Source organism: Trematomus bernacchii, unplaced genomic scaffold (genome assembly GCF_902827165.1).
Source record: "Trematomus bernacchii unplaced genomic scaffold, fTreBer1.1, whole genome shotgun sequence".
NCBI lineage: Eukaryota > Metazoa > Chordata > Actinopteri > Perciformes > Nototheniidae > Trematomus > Trematomus bernacchii.
Window position 1 is genome coordinate 9,685,829 of NW_022987973.1, and position 13,220 is coordinate 9,699,048.

Consider the following 13,220-nt stretch of genomic DNA (forward strand, 5'->3'; position numbering starts at 1 on the left):
AAAACCAAACACAGTTTTATTTATGTATGTCACCCGTGTTTTTAAAAATAAACAATTTAGCAAACTGAACCAACCAAGCCAAGTCACCTGTGCAGTGAAATGTGCTTTCTTGATTGATTTGTGAAGAGTCTTCATGAAATGTTGATAATAAAAGATGTGAGTATGTTATCAACAGTTCAAATATTTATATTGAAAGCAGTGAGTGAGGGAGAGTGAGCGAGCCAGTGACAGCCTGCTGTTATCAGCCAGCTGTTATTGTGCTTCGCCGTGCTGTATAAGCACACACGCTCTCAGTAACAGTCAGTGCTAAGGACTGAGCAGCGGCCCTGCCCATCCTCGGCCCACCTTCAACCTGTCATAAACAGAGATTTTGGGGGAGTGCTGAGTTGCGCTTTGCCGTGCCGCAATTGATACGCTGCGCAGGGCGTTCACTGTTGGAGTCAAGACATTCCACTCAAACGCAGACTCACAGAGGAGATGACTCTGTGCGTCACCGTCTCCTCTCCTCTCAGCCCAGCCGTGCTCTGTTTACATCAAGCACACTTTGGGTTCAACAATTACCAGAGCGGCATGAACGCACTGCATGTGCCAGAGCAGGGACGCTAGGCTCAGGGCCGTCTGAAGGGACAACAAAATAAATTGCTGACAAGCACACAGAGCCTCAGAATGAGTCCAAATGGGCTGCAATTTTGAAGACGGCACTTTGGACAGAGTTGGGCATTCCAAAAAAAAAAAAAAAAAAGGAGGAGAGAAATGAATGAGGAGGGCAGCCAAAGGCCTTTGTTTTGATTCAGAGTACAAGGCTGTGTCTGAGATTATACAGTACATAGATTATGTATGTATGTTTGATAGGAATGAGTGATTTGCTAACACAGTTTAAAGTTGTGTTTGGGTGTTGCAGTCCTTGTACTCCTACCTTTTACTTCTGCCAGCAGTTCACTGGTGTTGAGACTCTCCATCTTCTCTTTCCACTCTTTAGAAAGAAGTGCCTCCATGCATGAGGGATCTTTAATACAAAAGAAGAAGAAAATGGTACTTATTTGAATAAAAAGAAAAAGTGCAGTTCCTGTTTGGATTTAATTATTTTCTTATGATAAAGGAATAATGTATATTCAGTTTTTTTAGTTTGTTATAAATCTCTAAATCTATTCACCTAAATGGAAATGAGAAGGAGTCAGTGTATCACATGAAAGCGTATTTTACTTGATGGTATTGCGAACATTAAAAGAGACTCGACAGTCGAGAGATGAGCTAAGGGAGGAGGGAGGAGGGGAGCAGGCATTGTGGGGATAGCATAAGGGTAGAGACGCACATTAAGTGGGAGGCAAGGAGTGAGACTGGCTACGTCCGCGCATTCGTTTAGCTGCCAATGATGAAAACAATTAACATTTGTCCAGCAGACAATGAATCAGAGGAGGAATGGCTGCAATCTGCCATGCTGTCGCTGGGGTAGCTGATAAAGAACACACTGGGCCGGCTGACCCAGGCCTTCACCGTCCTTGCACTGCTTAGGGGTCAGCCTGTTCTCATCAAACACCAGCAGCACCAGCTAGCCTCCAACCCTTCCACCCCTCCACCTTGAGACACTGTCTCTTCAAACTGCCTCCAATCTGAACCATATCATCATAAGACATGCAGCGTACAGTCCTTTAGAATCTTATAGTAAAAATGTATTATTGGATAGCAAATCATATGCTGTCTAAAAATATGTGCTGATTTCTATAAAAAATGTCTCCAGGTTTCAAATAGTCCCTCAGGATATAGGAAATGTTCTGAATTTGGAGCAAAATACAAAACCAAAGCAGACACACTAATTATTACCACAAAGTCCCGGGGCACCATAATGAATAGTCTGACCACATATCTAACAGTGGCTCATTTAGGAACACACTTCTGGTAAAAGAAAAAAGACACAATTCAGAAGCATGTTAATGTTAAATGTAGTTGTCATGTGTTTTTGGTTCCAAGTTGCACATAATTGTACAAATCTGAGCAACAGAGAGGCAGACTGAGGGGGGCCCATCACATGCTGTATTCTGAACTCTTCCCATCTCACCATTATCGTCCTTGACATCAAACACAGAGGAGAGTTGTACAGTTAAGAATGTATACAACTGTTGTTTCCTTTTATCCATCTTTTACATCTCTTGCACAAAACCAAACACTGTTGTTCCCTTTGACAAACACAGTGACTTCAGAGGATCTGGGAGTAACGGGGGGTAACGGGGGGTCAGCAGTTCTTGTTGCCTTGTTTAAGGATGGCTTTCAGAGAGATCAAGCGGAGTGACCATTTTGTTTGATTGTCCACTTCCTCCAATGTGATGGGGGTCGACAGGACATCTTCAACTCAGGGTCATTATAACATTACTTCTGCTTTATTGACTTTCCAATTCCCAACTCACAGTTTGTCCCCTTGACCCTAAGCGAGGGAGAGAGAAAAGGCAGTGTATGTTGTGTATGTTTGTGTTAACTCCCTCCATGGCACAAAGATCACAGATCTTAAAACAGGGGTTAGGGGCAGGGGGAGGGGGTAGCAGAGCTCAATGTTTCTTCCCTGCGCCTCACCCCTGGGTGAGACAGCTTCCTCTCCCGGAACAACACACTCCATTCGAATCATAATCCTTTTAAAGACAGAAAAACATCAGGGCATGACATTTTCTCCCCTAAAGCACAGAAAAGGCTTATTTTATAAGTGGTGTAAAGGGGAATTAAATAAACACAGGGCGCATATGTTAATATGAACACATATGCTCCCTCTCATACACAAACACCCACACATACGTAAACACACACACACACACTTTCATCGCAGATGCTGCTCCAGCACTTGATCATTAAGGAATGCACCAACTGTTGGAGATAATGTGGTGCCAGCTTCCATTCTACTCCAGTCCTCCCCCTTCTTTCCACCTCCCTCCCAGGAGAGCTGCCGCTCCCTCACTTCTCCATCCCCTCCGCCGGGCCAGACGCAACCTGCCAAGTGCTCCAACAGGAGAGAATACAGCTGGAATGCACCGCTGTCCTCCCTGCCTTCCACCTGGGAGAGGTGAATAATGACCTGGATTAGTCTATAAAATAACTCTCAAACCTCTTTCAGTGTTCGAACAGCGTGGACAAAACAGGCAACCAAAAATGGATTTGGTGAAAGCAGAGCAACTTCAGCGCAGGCGTGCTGGAGGACAACAGTAAATGAGTCCGATGTCTGGCTTTTTTCAAAACACCCTTCCACAGCCTATTTTTCAAAAGAATTTAGATTAATCGGAGGAATGCTATTTCAGTTTATAAAATGCCTGTCTGTTTTTTCTGGATAAATTATAAATGCCAATAGAAAACACTGGTTAGTATCAACATAGTAATTACTGTCAGGATTTGACACAGAGAATGTTATAAAATGGTACATACTGTATTCACCATAAAATAACAAATTACTTCTAATTTTAATCTTAAAGTTTTAGATAAGTCCTATTTCACTGGATATGAAATGCTAACATAATTATTAAAGACAGAGCAGAACTTCTGAAGTTTTTAGTGTTGGAAGAGGAAGAGTTTGCTGCTCTTGTCCTTTCAAAGTAGGACATTACAATCTGGGGAATTAGCTTAAACAAGAGAAGAGTCCAGTGAGTTTATTTTTATTTTCCTATGGGGGCTCTTAAATCTCTCGCACCCCCACCCCTTCCATTTCTTTCCCTCCCCCTCTTGAGATAAAATGCTCTGTGGCTGGGGAGCAGGCCATTCAGCTGGGATGAGAATGGAATGAAAACAATAGCCCTTATCAGGCTCTTATTTACATTTTCCCAGCGTCCCTGCAGTAGACAGCTTGGCTTGTCACCAAGCCCAGATCGCCCCACTGGACCCGGACCAACTTCCTCCAGCCCCAGCGATTCCAATGGTCCCTATGGACCCTCGCCTGGCAGAGACCCCCTCCACTCTGCAGCTCGCACAGATAGCAACATACAAGACAAAACTATTGGAGTGTGTGTCCAAGACGTGTTCCCATTGAGAGGGGAATGGTTTCTGGACTACTAAGCCCGTCTGGGTCTCATTGTCTCTTCTCTAGCGCTGGGGCCGTATAGCTGGAAAAATACCCTGAACCCTTTCCTAGAGAATTGTTGAAGCTTTTCCAAGTGGCACAGAAGAAAGTGAATAGTGAACCCTGGTTTATTACTGCCAAATTCAATATGTTTATCTTCTATCAGTGCTGTCATCTGTGGTATAGAGCTTTCCTGTGCAGGTATTCTGTGATCTTATTGATGTGGGTGAACAGGCAGGGATTGAGACACCTTAAGCCCAGATGAGTTGGCTAGATAAGGCTACAGCATTTTTTTTTTTTACTGTATTAAAAACAAAGCTAATGATCCTCATAAATCTCAACAAAGGAATGTTTCTTGGTTGATGTGTGACATAAACAAAGCTTTCAGCACCTGGCAGTCAGTGCTGCCAGAATATCGTGTTCAGTATAAACCACAGAAGTGAAGCTAAGAGGCAGGTTAACATTAACTGTCTGTCCTGACAGTGTTGAAGGTAAATTGATTACCCTCTCATATTTCTTACATGCCCCTGCTGTTGTTACCCTTGGGTGTTTTAATGCACCAGCTAATAATGAGAATTAGTTTTTTTATTGTTCACACACATTTTATTAAATTGAGTGGTGGTTAGCTATAAATGCCTGTGGCTTGAGATGAAAAATAGGGGAAAGTCGTTCGCTTTTTTATGTTTTTATAGCTGCCCTAAACAGAGTAATTCATTCAAACTATGAACGCAAACTGTAGAAAAGCTCAAATCACTGAGTGGAAAACCAAATAGATAAATAAATGAAGCCACAAACAAATCAAATCTTGTCACTAGGGAATTGGATGGGACAGTAATAAAGCAGACCTTGAAAATAATGACAAACACATTTTTAAATGGCTCTTCAGATTGCCATAGAGATATGAAGAGTGTTTATTGAAGTTTGCAAATATACCAGCACTGTTTGGGCAAAAATGGCCATCTTTAGTTTGACACAGCAATGTTTTTAATCTCCTAAACAGTTTATTTTACTAAATTTGTTGAAACACTCCATCATGTTTCAAAAGGCTGTGCCTGCCTCAAAGCACACAAATGGTTTGTTACAACGTGCAGCAGTTGGTGTTTTATTACTCTGTGTTGTCAGCAATGAAATCGTTTCAACTGTCTGCCACCACATTCTGAGCCTCTCTGCGTGCACTATCCTCCCGGGACGAAAGATGATACTTATGTTTGAGTGTTTGTTGTGTTGGAAAGCCGTTCGCAGAAAAAGGAGGGCTATCTAGAAGAGTCAAATTAGCCATAAGTCATGGATAACAGAGTAAGAGACCTCCCCTTTAGCATTGGCCTTGTATATCAGTTGTCCCAGCCTCAAGGGAAACGTGTAATTACCAAATCAATGATCAACTGACACTGACCATATAAATAATTTCCTGCCCAGAATGAAGAGGCCCACACCGTGAGGCAAATAGGGATACAGTGCTATGTGCAGTTATGGAGGAGCCGAGGGGGATTTAAACTCTCTAAAAATGCTTCAGCTTGAATGGAGCACATTTTCTACAATTTATCATAATCCAGTTATAGCCAACCAAAACCATTTCTCCTCAGAACCTTAAACTTAGCGGAGGAAAATATATATGAATGTCAACAACAAAACTGAGGAATTAACCATTTTAGAAAAATAAAGAAAGACCTGTATACCAATGAGATAAAATAAAAATGTGCAACAATATAAACATTATCAGTGTTACTCCTAGATAAGATGAGCAAAATCTAAGAAGAAAACAATCTATTTACATAAAAAAAGATTACAACGACACTACCGTATAAAAGAGAACGGTATAAAACCCGATCTACCAGTGCTTATCAATACTTTAAACACGCTTTTATATGTACCAACATTACACATGCAAATTGTTGTAAATATCTCAATCTATAGAAAGTGTGGACGTGTTTTAGTCTCTTAATTCCTCAAGCTAAAGGTCTAATGGAGAAAGAAGGAATATCCACCATTACTTAGTTTGAAAATAACACAAATCACAGTTATTTTGCAATGATTTATACATTCATAAATTAAGCATTAATTACTTCTCTATATGGTATTAATGCTTTTATTGGTTCATCATGTAAACTGAATCATGTGATTACACATGTAAAAACTATCCGTCTAAATTCTAAAAAGACTAAGATAGACTGAAATGTGTAATGTTTTAGAAAGCTCTTACACTTATTTCCTGCATTCAGTGTAAGATACAGTACTATTTCTTTAATTGAGGCGTACGTTTCCATCTCAGAATGTCAGTCAGACAATGAGAGGCTGACGTCTAATTTCCCATCAGCACTGCACTGCACGGGAAACAAATCAAAAGTCGAGGTTGATAAAAAAGAAAATGACTGTGACACACTCCAAGGAGTCTTTTGAATATCTTAATCACAGACACACTAAAAACAAGACCCCATCATCACACCAAATAAAACATAATAATTACAAGAGGCAGGCAGGGAAGTGAAATGCAGAGAGAAAACATGTTTTTGTCATTCAGCCGGTAGTCCCTGAGACAACAGCTGTTGGATGCTGCAAATACTCCTGAAGTCTCCATAATCATGGCGTTATTGAAGTGAGGACAAAAAGGGCACTAATTGCAAGGGAGCAATTGGAACGCAATAGGTTACACACCCGGGTGATGCCGCACAATGCAAACGCTAAAGAGGGAGCCGGGGGGGAAAAAACATTCTGAGCACAACAGTGCGTTGTCGCTCATTTTCAGGCAATTACCTTTCCTCGTTGTCAACAGTTTTAATAACCTCTACCATTTCTAGAAGACTTTTTAGTGCAGTAAGGTAATTCCAGTTTTTTAATATGTAATCACTAGTGCTGGCATGCATAAATAAAAAGGTCCAACCATGTCAGTGTATTGTGGAGCACCTGCACCTCGCGGTGGGCTTTCTTTAACTGACACCTAATCATTATTCCACTTGGTGAACATCTCTGTTAGTCACCTTTAGACTATCCTCTTTGGTCATGTAAACAGCTGCTATAAATATATCGTAGGTAACATGGATGGGATGTGCTTCATCCGAGCTCGCTCCAAGACTTCCTTCTTTCTACACTTGCTGCCTTATTTACTTCCATCCTAGTTTGAACATAATGCTATCATATCTCAAATAGAAGTACATGCCTGCCTTCAGAAATTGTCAACATCTCATGTTAGTCTTTACAAGGGGCTGAAGGTTATTGGTAGTGTTTCTTGATAAGCCAAAGGTCTTCCCATGAATAAGAGTCTGAGAAGCTGCTTTGTGGAAGCTGAACTCAGGGCTGATATTGGATCAACAGTCGTATACAAAGTGGTTAATAATACATTGCATTCAACACATCGGTTTTAAATTAAGTGGTTTATTTTCTTCTGCCCAAAATTAAAAACGGTCTTATTTTAAATAGGATAATTAGATGCAATTTGCTATTTGATTTTTCCTGAGGTAGCTAAAAGATGCTTGCCTATGTGACAACTTCTACCTTATCCTTTGCTTTTATCTGCAATGACCACCGTGTTAATCCCACAGTGTTGACCTGGCCATTCTGGGAAGCCGTATAACACAGCACACTGACCTCTCTAAATAGGACACGTGTCTATCAAGCATATATGAATTAACCATCCCCAAGAGGCTTCACCTCCTGAGCTGAGCAGCATGTGACCTCTCCCAATCCATTTTACTGCGGCACTCTGTGGCAATCAGGCTTGAATTATTAAAGTGAGCAGTGAGCAATGATCAATTCATTGCGGCCCTTGCTCGCAGACTGCCCGGCCGTACTTCAGCAGAAATGACATTGAGAACACTTGAGTATGCTTCCAGACAATGCACATAAATGTGAAATATGTCAGACCCAATATGTCAATAATCATAACTGTACAGGCTGAGGCCATGTCCAGGGTAATCTTACAGAAATGCTGTTAGATGACTGTGGGGTGAGCAGGTTTTCAGCGCGGTGATTCCTCACAAATGCTTTCTTGAGAGAATGAGTGGAAGAAGTTGAGTGGAAAACAAGAGGCTGGTGTGCCGCATGCTGAGAGTGCCTATTCACCAGCCTTTGTACTTTACTTTATTGAAGAAGGCCTTTGCTATTAATGCTTGTAATACATATTCTGTGCGTTATCAACCATACTGTATGTTGACATTACTAAAGACTTCAAGGCCTTGCAGAGGGCATGGACCACAAATTACAATAGAAGCCGGCATCCCTTATCTAACCAAATTACAGAGGAGAAAACAAAAGCAAAAAAGTTTAAATAGAGAAAAAGATTGCAGGGAAGTATGCAAGTCAAGAAACCTGGAAGGAGGAGGAGGGCAAGGAAGAAAATATCCAATCAAAACTTTGTGAGGAGCAGATGAGGAGCCAAGATAAACCAGTACTCAGAGCCCCCAAAACTGCAATCTCCCCTTAAGCCGGAGAGTGGCAGCTGGCAGAACAGCTGGTGAATAGGATTAATGTCAGAAGAATGAAATAAAACTCAACATATGTCCGAGCCTGAGGTGTTGGGACTGTGCGTGATTGTGCCCCCGATGGATGCCATGTGTGCATCTGGAAGGAGCTGCTGTGCAGCTCCGCTCTCTACCCCACAAGGTCACTTTTAAGAACTAGGACCATTAAATGCTTGGATAGCAAAATGAACTTTTCATTCCCTCTTCTCTCCTCTCCTCTGCTTCACACAGTTATCAATAAAGTGCAATAGGGAAACAACCCTTTGCTTTGATAACATTCATATCAAATTGTACATGTAAAGAAAGAAATAAACAGGAAGAAAAAACATTATTTATTTTCTAATTTTTTCTTTTAAACGATTTTTTTTGTAAAAGATTGTTCAGGAAATAAAATAAAGAAAAGCAAGAATAAAAAAAACTAAATATATAGTGAGTGTCTTTAAGTTTCATGAGGCATGCATTTTATTAGTGTTACTGGAAAGAAAAAGTATATTTCCTTCTGGAATCTCAGCCATTGCTGATCAGGGGATCGGCACTTCTAAGGATGAACATTACAAGGAGGAATATGTGAACTTCATTTCAATTTATAATTTCCATTTGATGTCAGTAATCATTAGGGTCCACACACTGTAATAAATTATAATAATTTAAAACAAAAATGTAATTGCTGGGTACCTTGCAATGGAGAGATTTTTTAGGGTTACCCTGCAATTTAACTGTCAGATATGAACTCGCCTGCTAATCAATGCTCGAAAACATTCACATTTATTCAACTATGTTAAATTAATAGATGTGTGAATAAAATGTGGACTACTGTGATCATAGCTGTTCAGTGTGATTTAGTAAATTAATGGGTGTCTGACTCTACAAGGACAAAAAGAGACTAATAGGATCCACATGAATGCATTACAATTTGCAGTGAAGCCAAGTGTCTGGTACAGACATGGAAACTTTATTTCATCATAAACGCTGGACCACGGCGATGCGCTTCAGAGATTGAACCACAAGATGAGATACTGTATTAAAAAAAAAACTAGTTACAAGAATAAGCTGAGTGATATGGCATACTGTTAATGTCATGAATTTTGCTAAAGCATATGTGTGTAAGTCCTCCAAACTGCATACATGTATACATTTAAGTTTAGTTAAATTACCAATTTTTAGGTAAAAACAAACATGAAAATGCAAACTGAAAGTGAGGATATCATTAATTAATATTCCTGCTGTTTTGATTTCTCATTTTTATATAGTAGACTAATTAAAGTTGTTTATTGAATTTTGCAGCTAACTTTGTTTAATACGATGCTAGACTTCAGGATGCACAGACGCTGCTCACTGGACTGTAAGACCAAAGGCCATTATTATGATGTTTGTTCTCTGAGAGAAAAAGAGATGCAAGCACACAACAAAATACTCATAGTATACGAGTAGCCATATTTTTTTCAAACATGTTTACAGCTTGATCATTACAGTTAAGGAATTATATATATATATATATATATAGAAAAAAGGCTTTCCCAAACATAGCATTAATCCTTATTTTAATATAATATCAATTTACAAATTGAAAGTCATGAAGCTCAATTAACGACTTTGTCTTAAAGCAAATCAACCACCTGACTGGTGCAGACTTAAAAATTATTCTAGAGGTACTTGCAAAGAGACATGATGTTCGTCAAATAATTATTATCATTGGCACTCAGGCTATGCAGTGCAATAAAACACATTTCTATTCGTTGCTTCTGACATCCTCATCTCATCTCCTGGCGCATGTAATGTTATTGAACAAGGAGAAAGAAAAAGCTTTGAGTGGAAGGAAACATCTGTTTCATCACTGCTGATTAAATAGTCTCTTTGTTCAAAAGGCACCCATCAAAGTTTGCTGTAAGACATCAATGCTTGCTGTTAGGGAAAAACAATGCAAATATGTTAATAGGCTGCATCTACACTAGTTGTCATGTTTACTTGTGTGAAGGCGGATCTCTTAGCTGGATGGCTGACGCACGTCTGACTTCCAGAACAAGACTGCAATGTGCTCTGAAATCATTAGCAGGCCACAGAGGCTGTCTGTGCCCAGGGTGTGAGTTACACTCACACTATTTTGATCCTTGGTCAGATGACACCGGCTCTTTTGTCAAGTTATGTGTAGAGAATGCTTGGGAGCTGAATGCCACAGCTAGGACAGTGATACTGAGCTGGCACACAAGTCTCCCTGTGTAACCCTTCTGCTGGCATTTTCACACACACACACACACACACACACACACACACACACACACACACACACACACACACACACACACACACACACACACACACACACACACACACACACACACACACCACACACACACACACACACACACACACACACACACACACACACACACACACACACACACACACACACACACACACACACACACACACACACACACACACACACACACACACACACACACACACACACACACACACACACACACACCACACACACACACACACACACACACACACACACACACACACACACACACACACACACACACACACAGCAGGACACATGTGCCCTCGCGCTGCACTCCATCCCATTGTGGAATAGCCCCTGTTCTCCCCATTTCTGAGCGCCTCAGCCCCTCCTCCTACACTGTGCTGACTATGTGCAGCTTGTCTTTATGTCCCTCCTCATGTTCCTTTTAACAGACAGCAGAACCAGGCTGTTATTTCCCAATTCTAAGCTTCACAGACCAATGACAAATATAGTAGCATTAATGGCTTCTGCCTTCTTATGTGTCAGCGTTTCACCATCTCTGTGTCCCTCCAAATAGTGCGGTGTCACATAAAACACTCAGGCCATTACAAACTGCTGCTGATCTCAGCACTCAGTCATCCACATACAGCGCCGGGGCAAATCTATTGTTTTTCTTTCTAACAGCAAATATAAATATTTTTGCTATTTCCCCCCCATTGATACTGCACTAACTAGTGTGTGGGTGTGGGAGTGTGTAAAGACAAACAAGCCTCTGTGCAAGCCTGGCCATGATTTGTCTCCCAGAGACACCCGTTTCCTCCTATCAAGGGGTTCCTGTGCAGCCAGTAAGCCAGGATCACAATGGGAGTTTTGTGCTGCATGGGTGCAGGGGGACACGCTCAACAGCTGAAACCCGGGAAGATGGCCCATGGAATGCTCCACAGCAGTTGCTACTGTTGACTAATCGGAATATGAGAAGTAGGGAAGGTGATCTTGAATGCAAAGAATGGCACATTGAAGAAGCAGCTGCTTGTTTTGTCATCTGAATGACCAAGACAGCAGAAAGGGTTCCCGTTTTGAAAGGGGCAACAAAATCTATATCTTAGCTTGTGTAAAGTGAAACCTGTGTCGGCTTCCAAAGGCCTATGGGGACGTGCCTGTGTTATGTGAGGGCTCTGTTTTGGAACTGATAGTAAATACATAATTCAGCAGAGGACCAGACACTCTGTGCTCCCTATTCCCCTCATACAGCCACTCCATTTAGTCCTGGGCTCTGATCTCAGCCTGGCAAAGAAGCAACTTTGTCACTGGAGAGTAAGATGGGGTGGGAGACAAAAATCATAGGAGGAGGGAAAATGTTGATCTGGATCAGGTTGGGGTTTCAAGATGGTAGGGAAAACATGGAAAAGGGGAGAGGAAAAAGAAAGGAAGAGCAAAAAATGGATGTGAAAAAAGAGGACGGGAAAGTGAGATTAGGGAGGAGCGAGGGGCAGGGTATATTTTTTGTGAAAGTTCACATGTCAGGCTGGAAGGCTGCCCGCGGCATACAGCCGAAAAATCTATTTAACGTCTGCTTCACAGGGTGACAAGAGGGTTGATTGGCAGAGAGCAGAGAGCTGCTTTTGATCATGTGTCCTAACAAGCGATTCCAGCTCATGTCTCTTCAGCCTGAACAGATCTACATTACCTATTCAAACAAAAGTGACAGACCAGAGCACTGCTCCGCTGGGCTGCTGCACCACGCCACAGGCCAAGAGAACACACACACATGCACTTACACGCACAAGAAGGCCCCAACTGACAGCTACAGGATATGCAACCACGTGCACGCACACACAAACACACACACAAACAATATCGGCTATTTGATCAAATAGATTACTTGCATCAAGATAAGTAGCTTGCTGAAATCATGTTGATAGAATAAACAACAGATTATTAAAGGAGGTGGTGCACAGGAGAGATTCTAGTGCGTGACTGATGTTTGTCCAGTGTGTGTGTCCTGCCAGGAGGGTCCCGGCATAACGCTGTCCGGTAGGATGCTGCACTCAGAGAGAGGCAGCGCAGAGCTATGTGTAAAGAGTGCCTAGAAATCTGCAGCCAAGGTAACTGGATTTCCAGCCCTCATTGCATATGCATAGAGTCAGAGGCTCATGCTCAGATCATTATAACAAAGATTCCTATTAATTAGGTGGGATAAAGCAGAACCAGATGACATGGCAGCTGGGATGAGAGGAGCGGGGAGAAGGGAGGGAGCTAAAAGAGGAGGGGAGAAGGTGCATCAGTCTGTTTTGGGGGTAGGGAAAGGGTGCCTTTTTTATAATATAATGTATGAAACGGATTGCATGATATGCGATATCCTTTTGGAAAACCTTTTTTGTAAAGGCTACATTCAAACTAAATACATTTCTAAAAATAAATGTGTTGGTGCTATTATGCACCTGCAGCCAATTTCCAGTGAGCCACCATGTGGAGTCAGCAGGAG

General features: G+C 41.6%; 1 protein-coding gene across 8 annotated transcripts in view; it reads right to left on the reverse strand.

Annotated features, from left to right (window-relative positions):
* The window catches only part of sox6 (SRY-box transcription factor 6), a 126,351-nt gene that overhangs the window by 62,498 nt on the left and 50,633 nt on the right, over nt 1-13,220 (reverse strand). For 7 of the 8 annotated variants that reach the window (XM_034116737.1, XM_034116741.1, XM_034116739.1 and 4 more), the window contains one exon: nt 917-1,006. The exons of the other annotated variant lie outside the window; for it this stretch is intronic. In XM_034116737.1, coding sequence (XP_033972628.1) covers nt 917-1,006 — 90 coding nt within the window. The remainder of the gene's footprint in view (nt 1-916; nt 1,007-13,220) is intronic. 8 annotated transcript variants of the gene reach the window in all.